General features: G+C 35.3%; 1 protein-coding gene across 2 annotated transcripts in view; it reads right to left on the bottom strand.

Annotated features, from left to right (window-relative positions):
* rmnd5b (required for meiotic nuclear division 5 homolog B) overlaps window positions 1-10,769 on the bottom strand; it is a 13,426-nt gene extending 2,657 nt beyond the window's left edge. The window contains exons 1-9 of one of the 2 annotated variants that reach the window (XM_015377577.1): window positions 10,671-10,769; window positions 7,925-8,100; window positions 7,617-7,762; window positions 7,397-7,534; window positions 4,845-4,945; window positions 4,581-4,747; window positions 4,236-4,401; window positions 559-661; window positions 317-471 (exon numbers count right to left, since the gene is read on the bottom strand). In XM_015377577.1, the coding sequence (XP_015233063.1) occupies window positions 317-471; window positions 559-661; window positions 4,236-4,401; window positions 4,581-4,747; window positions 4,845-4,945; window positions 7,397-7,534; window positions 7,617-7,762; window positions 7,925-8,063 (1,115 nt within the window). In that variant the 5' untranslated portion in view covers window positions 8,064-8,100; window positions 10,671-10,769. The remainder of the gene's footprint in view (window positions 1-316; window positions 472-558; window positions 662-4,235; window positions 4,402-4,580; window positions 4,748-4,844; window positions 4,946-7,396; window positions 7,535-7,616; window positions 7,763-7,924; window positions 8,101-10,670) is intronic. The other variant, XM_015377587.1, reaches the window with a different exon arrangement.
* Between the last annotated feature and the right edge of the window lie 265 nt (window positions 10,770-11,034).

Raw genomic sequence — 11,034 nt, 5'->3', positions numbered from 1 at the left:
AAAGTCAGAACTCTGAGATTAAAGTCAGAACTCTGACTTTTTTTCCCTTATTAAACTGAAATAAAATTTAAAAATCAGTTAACTTTTTTTTTTTTTCAGTGGCCCTAATCCTCTTCCGTAGATGAAGGCCTCGTCATGCAGAGGGAGGATTTCTTTAGGAAGAACTATATGTAGAGGAACATGCATGGGAATTCTAGATGAAAACTAACTTCCACTTAAGCAGCAGTTTATGGTGGTTAAACACATAAAATACATTACAGCTGGGGGATGCAATGTGACAAAAACTAATCACAGCAACTATTTTATAAGAACTTACTTCCCGGCGTTGGTGAGTTTGTTGAGCGCATCTCTGGAGATGACGTGGCCACAGATGAGCTTCATGGGAGGGTTGCTCTCGGAGGTCTGCTGTCGAAGGATGGGGCAGGCGAACACAGAGTGGTACCAGCACTTCTTCCCCAGGTCGATTTCAATCTCCACATACAGACGGAAAGAAAAGATTAGTGAAGTTCACTCTGGATGAAGACACGCCGATGAAGCAACGTTTAATCACAGACTTACAGGGAGCTCGTCTTTGTGCGTCCACACTCCACTGCATTGTCTCTGTTCGATCACCTGTTTGATGTTCATCAGCACCGGTAAGGCCATGCATCCTGATGCGAAACTAAAAGATAAAAAATAGTGGACATAATATTGAGATACCTGGGGTTTTGTTTCAGGACTCCATCGCCTTAAAGCCTCATATTGAAAATCTTGAGAAGAAACCAACACAGAATTTGTCTTTTCTTATCCAATTAATTAAACAATTAATTAATTTTAGGTGTAAAATCAGCCTGTAAAAGCAATATATTTAAGATTATGGAGAGCTGTTGTATTATAACACCTCAGCCCAAATTCTTCACAAGATTAATTCTGCCCATCATGCTTCTGAGGTTTGCTACAAGCTGAAAAGGCTTGAGTCGCCATTTTGAACTTTACTTTGAAGTGGGATGGCCTTCTTTATCCACAAGGAAGGTGGAAAATTTGTATAGCTTTATTAATAAGGCCAAGATTGGGCTTCTGTCCTCCTACAAATGTCAATTAATCACATGAAAAGAAATTGGTACTCCTTATTTTAGTTTAAATGTCAATTTGTTGATCTCTGTTCCAGCTGAGTAGGAACAATAAAAATCACTTTAAATGTTTTCTTCTCCAGTTGTATGGTCAATCAATTTTGTAATCTCTTCATAATTGCAGTTTGTTGCCAGTCATAAAAGGTTAAAACGATGAAGCTTTGTCTAAAACAGGACTGTTTTAAATACTATTTTTGTTTATAGGTAGCAGTAGGAATTACATAGAAGCTCTGTTACCCCTCTAGTGGGCGGTATGTAGGGATATCCTGATCAGATATCAAAATTGGTCCGATATCGGCCAGAAAACTGATTTTATCAGCCTATGTCTTAACCCTTTATAGGGCAAGTTACCGTTTTTGATAACTTGCATCCCCTTTACAAATGGAGTCCCACTCTCCTTCCCTCAGTGAGGTCTAGAAACACGAGATCTATTTCCAGCCATTCAGCAAAGATACTGCTACATGACTGTACATCTTATCTTTGGATTTGACCAATTTGGTGGGTCCTTGAATGATATATAACCTACTGTAAATTAAGTTGTAAAAAAAAAGTTACGAAGTCAAGAAAAAAAAGGTACAAAGCTAATTGAAAAGTTAAAAAGGAAAGTTAAAAAGTTAATAAGCCCATAGGTGCCAGTATCAACGTGATACATGATTTTTATAGAAGCACTTTTGTTATTTTTCTAAATATATTCAGGCAAGTTGGAGTTTGTTATTACACTGACATTTTTTTTGCCATCAAAATATCCATATTACAAAGATAATAAGATCTTGTCTTGGATTCCAACAACACTATTGGCCTGAAAATTTGATTTTCAAAGTATTTCATTGAGTGCCCTAAAAAGGGTTAAATCTCCAATATCGTCAAGCTGATAGAAACACTCTGCTTCAGTTTCAAATTTCTGGAAGCCCATTGCTTAATATTACATGGGTCAGTTATTCCTATACCTATTTGTTGTTTTCTATTGTTCTCTGTTTTAGTAATATCACTTGATTAAGCCTTTTATGATATTCTACAGTACAGAATAAGTCACAGAAGCGTGAATGATTCGTCAATATCGATATCGGTCCATTTTTAAAGCTGCGATATCCGTATCATAAATGAAAAAGTTGTATCAGGGAATCCATGGCTCAATGTCAGAAACTCAACAAGGATTTTCACAAAAAATATCTGCCTAGAAATTTGTCCCAATTGGGATGTTTTCAAAACGTGACGTTTATTAATCCATTAAAAACTATTTATGATTATTTTTCTATTTCTATTAACTCTTTAACATTATATTTTTAATCAATTATCTGCACACACAGCAGCAGAAGAAAAGTGGAAATAGTGCCATTCCCTGTCTAACACCACTAGTTGGTGGTGAGTTATTTAAAACTCAACAACAATGTTTGCTGCTTACAAACAGGGCAGAAAATCAACCCCTTATTGGAAAGCACAAAAACTGGCCGGCGGTTGTTTATGTTGTACAGGTGCGCATTAATGTCTCCTAGGAATTATGAATAAATGACATTAATTGTTAACCAGATTAAAATTTGCTTTGCCCAATTAACTGACAACATCTAGTGTTGGCTAATTAGTGGCATTTGCAGTATTAGAAAAATTAGTCAATGTTTTATAGTCGGTGTACATTTGGTGAGAATCGGACACAAACTTTCTTATTCCAGACCTTTAGTTGGTGCAAATGCATGTAAAATAGGTTTGCTGCCACACAGAATGGGATTGAGATTTGCAGCTAGTACAGATCTATGCATGAGAGTAGAAGTAACCACTTTTCCACACAACAGTAACAGTAAATTCCTGCGACAATGGACTCTAGAAAAGTGGCTTTGAAGGCCTTGAAAACAATGAAAACCTGGAGTGAATTATGTACATGATTGTAATTAGTGCAAAAAGAAACTCAACATTTCTATATCATTTAGCCCCAACTATGTCTACTTAAAAGGAATTTCTCCCAGTGTTGTAATATTACTCTCGTCCACTAGAGGGCTCCACTCTTAGTTAATTTGAGCCTCAGGTATTTTCAAGAGAAGTGATGCCAGAACAGTTTTGAGGCAATGAGTCCAGGCTGGGGTTATTTCCTATGTTTAACACAAGAGCGAAAATGTTGACAGCACTAGACTGGTGATTCTTCTCTTTGTTGTTGGAGACTTTGGTGACAACATGTAAGGGATAAAGCTAGTAAGAGAATAGCGTAGATTTTCTTTTCCAATTGTGTGCATTAGAAAAGTATGACTTCGTTTTATTTACTAATTGAGATATTAGAATATGTCATCTTATTAATCAATTGTCAATTGATCGATAAGCTCAATCAAGAGCTTATCGATTCATTTATCAAAAATCGACCTGAACCATTAATTTCTTCAAATTCCTGTTTTATTACATGACAACAGAGAGCTGGAAGTTTTAAAATCATTCAACTCTGGAACTTTTTTCTCAAATTGTCAGAGAAAGAAAAATGTTGGCTGTGAATGAACTGCGGAAAATAGAGCTGCAAATAATTATTTTGCAAATCGATTGATCTGTTGATTATTTTTTCAATTATTCGATTAATAAGTGGATATCTAAACTTAAAAGAAGACTTTTACCCAATTGAAGCAGGTGAAGCTTAGATGTTTCCACCTGAGGAGTTCTGGATAGAACATATCAACAGACGAAGTTTTTTTTTTTTTATCTTACATGGAATATGTTTACATATATGTTTTTTTTTTTTTTTTTACAAATTTGATATAATTACTGCTCTAAGTGGGTCACTTTATCAGCTAGAGGCATATTTTACAGTTTCTATACTCCAGAGAACGAGTAATCGATTACTAAAATAGTTGAAGATTACTTTAATAATAGACTAATCTAATTAATAGTTTTAGCCCTCGTAGAAACCAAACAAAACCTTTCCATTTTCTTCAAAAAACACGTAAACAAGGCTTCTGGAACCTGTTTTCCAATCATGCTATTATGAGATAAAAATAAACACATTTGTCATGAAGATAAATATTGTTGACTACATAAGACTTTAATTGCTTCAGGAAAGATAAAGCCATTAACTCAATGTTTTGCATTTCTCAGGTGAGATCTAGTGAAAGAAAAAACAAACGAAATCTGATTATATCATGATGTTTTACTAACCTTACACTAAGAGGAGACTCTACAGAGAGGCCCAGCAGAGCGCAGGCATCCCTGGTAAAGATGTTACAGATCTCAGCCCACTGATTTGTCTCCAGCAGACTGCGATACGGAGAGTTTTCAATGCCATGACGTAGATAAACCAGGCTGCCCATCAAGATCTGGATATCTGCAAAACAGTGGAGACAAGACAAGGACTTCTATATCAGTTTTACAAAAGTATTTGTTTAATTCTTAATCCTCATTAGTGTTAAAAAAAAATAAAAACTTTTTTATTGTTTAAAAAAAGAAGTTCAAATAATATCTTGTAAAACACAAAAATGCTAAATATCTATCTGGGCCACAGACCTCTCTGGTGTTGGGATGCGAATGGCTGGAAGTGCCTGGCGTACTGCAGGGCCTCCATCTGGTTTCCGATTCCTCCACTGAGCAAACTTATAAAGTACAAACGATGCAACTTGAACTCTAAACTGCTGTTTAGTTCCAGAAGGCGCTGCCGATTTGAAACAGCCCACCTAAAGCAATACACACAAATGGAAAACAGGTGTAGTTAAAGTACAGGACGTACGTGGGAATCAGAGTAAACTGCGTATCTGAGTGGAGTTTCCATACTCTAATGCTGGCCTAAGGTCCTGCATCCTCAGAGCTTCAAGGATCCTGTTTAGCTCCAGGAAAGGCTGCTTCATACTCATGTCGATAACTACACCAGACTCCTAAAAACAAAACTTTTCATTAACTAATTGCAATAGATTTAGGGACTTTTTAATCTAAATTAAGATCATATTTATTATTTCAAAATAACCTTAAATCTACTGCAGTTAGTTCATAATGCAAACAATTCACAAAAATCATTCATATAATTTTGCAGCCTTCTTAAGGAGGACCTAATGAAAATGGGTTAGATTTATTGTTCATCATCTGTTCAACTATTTTTATTTAATTTAAATAAGACGCCACCATTTTTACAATCAATGTTGGGTGAAAACACCGGCAGTTGGTCCGCACGGGAATTAAAAAAAAAAAATCAGATTAAATTCAATCCTTAGGTTTAAGTTTCTCCACCAGTATTGAGGATAATGTTAGGTTGTGTTTTATTTAAAATACAAATAATCAAGAAAACAAAGAAGATTATTCAACATCCCTACAGTCAGTGTGAAAAAGCATGAAATTAGAGCATACATTAAATATTTTATTTGCCTTAAGTTTTGAAATAAAAGAGTTTAACCATATTTTTTAAAAATAATTTGTAAATATCAGCTTCCATTATGCTTATTTTTTGTGGCAGTAGAGGCTTTTACTTTGAAAAAGGTTGGACAGGAAAGGGGTGGAGAAACAAGGGCTGGACATGCAGCAGAGGTCACTGGGTTGAGACTAAAAACCAGGGCAGTTTCCTAAAGAACAAAGGCCGGGTGGCGAGCTCTACCTCTTTGCTGCAGCAGCGCTTCAGTTAACTTCAAAAATATGGTTAAAAAACTACATAACAAGACCTCCTGATAATAAATATCTATCAGAGTCACATAATCAGGATTAATCCAAGCGAATACAGATCTATAGGAATGTCCATAAATCATTGGTTGTGACAGCAGTAACAAAGATCCCCTCTGGTGGGTAAAAACTGACATAGTCTGCTGGCAGAGGTTTACAGAAAACTGAAAACATAGACGGCAAGAAAGAGGTAAGATGGCCAGGATCCCTGGAGGATGTTTGAAAAAGCAAAAACATTAATAACTTTTATAAACAAAAATTATATAGTGTGGCTTTTCCCAGACACAAGAATCAAAGAAGTTTAAAACAAATAAAATATCAATGAATCTTTCTGAACTATAAAGTAATTGATACAAATTATTTTTTTCTCCAATTAACAGCAAACCACTTTCAACCACTGAAGTTTTTAATTGATCTTTAGAAAAAATTCTTCAAAAGAACAAGAATTGTACCCTTGATTGTGTATTAAATGAATAAAACTGAATCAAAGGAAATGAACCCAGATTCTGCTGTCATCAGCTGCGCCATGATTAGCATCACTGTCTGCAGATTATGGAGGAAAGCTCACTGCAACATCAGGGTTCCTACAGCATAAGGCAAGTTTAACTCAAGACTTTTTAAGACTTCTTAATGCTGCTTAAAATAAAAATTTAAAACCAACTTTACAAAAAAAACACAAGAAAAACCTGGTAGAGACAAATTTACCCCCAATGTTTATTTTAACATAAACCATTACTTTCTGGCCGAGTAGATATGTTTCAGATTTTGAAAAATTTTCCATATAGGAAGAAAGCTAAAGACAAACAAATAACAGATATATTTTTAACAACTACTGAACTGAATTCACTAACTTTGTTTTGTTCCCTACTCAATCCCCCTACTTTCACTGGTGGCGTAGCGCCAAGCACTTTCCTGAGATTTGGTTCTATTGGCGCTGTTGGTGATGTGAGAGATGCTGCGGAGGCTTTGCAGAGAAAAGGGTGGAACAGAATGGAGAAATACCTGCTGCTTCTCCATAACTTGATATTGACGTTTTGAGGTTCATGCTTCGCACATGTGTCTCCACTGCCTTGATTCCTATTGTGCTTCATCTACATTCCCCTGGTAGTGGTTTTAGCCATGCAGAAAACTCTTTGATGGATAGCCAAGTTTCCTTTGAATTTAAAACTTCCCAATGTTGTCCAGATAAAAAGTTACTGACACATCATCCCAAGATCCGGCCGCTACATCTTTTTTATTGGTTCCGCTATCGGGACGGAACCAATAATGGTTACAGCGAGCAGTTCAGTAAATGTAAGAAACATATTGTCAATTATTTTATTGTTTGATATGGATTACAAAAATAAAATCCTATTTATGATGTGGTAACAATTTTAAGACCAATGAAAGATGGATTTAAGACATTTTAATAACAATTAAGGCCTTGGTTTTACATTGAAGAATTCAATGTCTTTTAAGACTTTTTAAGGATCTGCGGGAACCCTGAACATTAGTGGATTTATTTTGTTTATCTGATCTGGATACGTAGCACTTTGCTATATAATTCATACATTTTAAAAACAATATTTTTGTACAAATTATGTAATATTTGGACAATTAAGAGCATAAAAAACATGTATTTTTACTTTAAATTGTTTAAAGCACCAAGTGAGGCAACCATTTGCAGGCTCTTTACTTACCTGACAAAGGTCCTCTGCGACACTGAGCATCCCTTGCCGATACAAGTGCTCCACAATAGACTCACTCAGATATTTCTGTCTTTCTGGAGTGTCCCACACTGTTTCTGCCACCACAGCACTGATCTCAGCATCAAAATTCTATAAATGCATATTAAAACCATAAGACCAATGCACCCTGATCTTTTATTCTTGGAAAATATGTTTTGTTTTTTGTACTAACCCGGTCGATTGCTTTGCCGACTTTTGACACGCTGCCATGAATGTCTTTATGCCGAGAGGCCAGCATCTGCACTGTTTCTTTGATATTCTTACAACACTGGGCCATATTCTGGGATAGGACCGATAGGTCTGCATCTTGTACTCCTGCTAGACAGAAAAAAATAAAAAATAAAAACGACCAGATTGCATGTTTACACCAGACAGTATAAATGACAATAACACTAGAATTTCTTAGTTTCAGTAAACAACTGACACTAAAGATCTGCAGTCAAGGTGTGGGTAACATTTAGCATAGGGTTATTTCCTCACCAAAAGCTACTAGTTGTGCTCGTATCTCACAGACACTGCGCAGAAGTTCATCTAGCCGCTCCTCTGACTGGTGACCATACATCACAAAGCGATGGAGCACTTTCTCCAGCTCCCGCTCCACGCATGCACACTGTTCCATGGTAGAGGCCGGAACAAACACACACGGTGGTAGAAACCTGCATGAAAGGGGAAAAATAAAATAAATAAAAAAATCACAAACAAAATGAGCCATGTGTTTCTATTTCAGCATATGACTTACAATTCTACACAAACAAACTAGAAATCATACAGAGAGTGATGCTACTGCTTTTTCTTTTCCCACTTCCTTTCTCTCATGTATGCCCTATGGGCTTAATATTTGTTTAACTTTTAAACAATGTTAAATCATATAAATTACAACATTTCTGTAAATAATTGCTTGATAGTGACACATTTAAGGGTAAACTGAAAATTAAAACCTTATAATAAACTTACTCATTTGTTGAGTAATACCCAGCATGTAATTGTAAAATCCATGTAAATAAAACCACAACCAACAAATCTACAAACAGATTTTAGAGCAGCACAAGGAAATCCAGAGGATTTTCCACAATTATGAGCTGGTCAAAAACCAGAAATCTGGCCTTTTATCCAATCGCTGAATTCATCATAAAACATAAGCTGCTGTTATTATTATTTTTTTTTTTTTTACAGACATTAACAATCTAAAGCGAAGGTCTTCAACAGGGGGTCCGCGACCCCTATAGGGGTCCACGGAGGTCCTGCATCGGCAGTCACAAAAGTTTTGGTTGATTAGACTTCTTTTTTTATACCCCCCCCCCCTGCATTTTTTTTCCACTAATTAAAATGTCATTAAATGCATATTAACATGAATTCAACACACTGTAGTAAATAGATAAATGGAGGCAGAAGATGTCTTTCAGTCATCAATGCACACATTCAGCGACACACAGGAGCTCTTTCAAGCTGGGCACCGTTTCATTCACAACACCTGTCCCATCAACCAGGAATCAGAAATGCTTAAATGCGAAATTACGTGCATTACATTACTCCATCTGTAATAGAGTGACTATAGGACCAGTTTGATATAACACTATATATATATATATATATATATATATATATATATATATATATATATATATATATATATATATATATATATATATATATATATATATATATATATACCGATACTAAGGAATATATTCGATACTCGATACCATTTTCGATACCACAAGGATAAAAACAAAGACTCCAAAACTCAACAGAAATATTTTCATTATTAAATAAAATACAATAAATAAATACAATAAACAATAAGAACAATTTTTTGAGGTTGTATGCTGTGCACAATATTAAGCAAGCTTGATAAAAAACTTACTAAATTTAAATTAAGTGTTCCTTCCTTGGCTATGCTTTGCACACAACAATGACACTAGCCAAACCGGTTAAGAAACAAAAATTATTCTATTCTACTTTCTAGTATGAGTGATTTTTCTTTTTTCTTATTGAGGTCAGAGGAGGTGCAAAGGTTAAAAAGAAATACTCAAGATAATCCCTGTAAACGTTTTCTTTACTTTTAAATAGAGACAAACTTAGCTGTTCTTCATGTTGTTAAATTAAAACATTGAGTTAAAACATCAGAAAACAGGAGGTGGGGATTATTGAAGCAACATTTCTTTATTTCATTTGATTATATAATGTTGCTGCTTTCGGAAGCCCAAGATAGTAAAAGTACACTTAGGCAAGATACTGGAGGATTTGACTGTATTTGTAGACTTTCAGTGATATAAGGAAATAAAGCTCTGGAATCTGGTCACAATTTCATCTTGAATAAGATGATAATTTTACTTTATTCACAAAAAAGTTGAACTGGAACGTGCTTAAAAGTCAACATACGAAGATAAGAAATAAAAAAATATATATCTGCTCCAAATCTCTGGTCGAAGCTCCACTAATAAATATATGGGATTTCTACAGAGGTCATGTAGTTAAGAGTTGGGATAATATGTTTCGCTCTATAACAAGCAAACAGTCCAGGTTTTGGATTTGCGTTTAGTTGTTTTTATTGCAGTAGCTGCCCGATGTCAAAGTTTGCTTTAGTGCGGCTCTGATGACAACAAACAAGGCCTGAACAATCCCAGAGAGAGCCAGGCTATCCTGCGGCCTGCTGTTTACTAACTAAGCCACCAAATAAGGGGAGGTAAAAAAAAAAAATAAAAAAACATCGGAAAAACAAATAAAACGCGTTTGTTTTGGGACTTTTTAGCCACTGAAAAAAATCAGTGTATGCATAAATATTGTTCGAAAATATACTAAGCTCTTTGATGTGTGTATCTGCTTTAAATCTCACGGCTTATAGCAGAGTACAGAAAATGTCCACCTAGCCAGCTACAAAAACTCGACCGGAATATAACATTTTAAGGACAGAAATAGCATAACTCAAATATAGCTTAAATAATTTAATAGTTTGTGTTTATAGATAGTTTTACAAAACCTGTTTTTTTTTTTTTACGTCGTTGTGTAAAGGTGGAAAATAACCAGCCACCAAGCTAACGTAAACAAACGATTGGACAGTTGCTACTGTTCGGCGTTAGCCTGCCGCGGACTGACAAGGCCCAAACAACATAGAAACACAATGACAACACGCTGCTGGTAATCTTTAGGCATTAATACAACAACTAGTGTGTCCATAATAGGTGAAGTAAACTGAGAAAAAAAGGTTTGCGTTAAAAACACTCACCTATCCTGCTAATTAGTTAGCAAACATTAGCCTTAGCCACTTGTCGGTTAACTTCATCCGCAGTCGTAATGCGGAACTTCCGGCCTTACATCCGGCCTTATCTGCAATTTCAAAATAAAAGTCTAACTTTCTTCTTTTAAAACTGTTTTAGATTTTCATCTGCATTGGCATCTCAGTTTTACGGAAGAGGATTAGGGCCACTGAAAAAAATAAAAAGTTAACAGATTTTTGAATCTTATTTCAGTATAATATGAGATAAAAGTCAGAATTCTGAGCTTAATCTCAGAATTTTGACTTTTTTCTCAGAATTCTAACAGTTAACAAACATGTTAGCATCAAGCCGTAGCCATGTCTGTTTTAGAGA

This window comes from Cyprinodon variegatus, unplaced genomic scaffold (assembly GCF_000732505.1).
Source record: "Cyprinodon variegatus isolate N-32 unplaced genomic scaffold, C_variegatus-1.0 Scaffold8, whole genome shotgun sequence".
NCBI lineage: Eukaryota > Metazoa > Chordata > Actinopteri > Cyprinodontiformes > Cyprinodontidae > Cyprinodon > Cyprinodon variegatus.
This window is presented reverse-complemented; position numbering and strand designations above follow the sequence as displayed.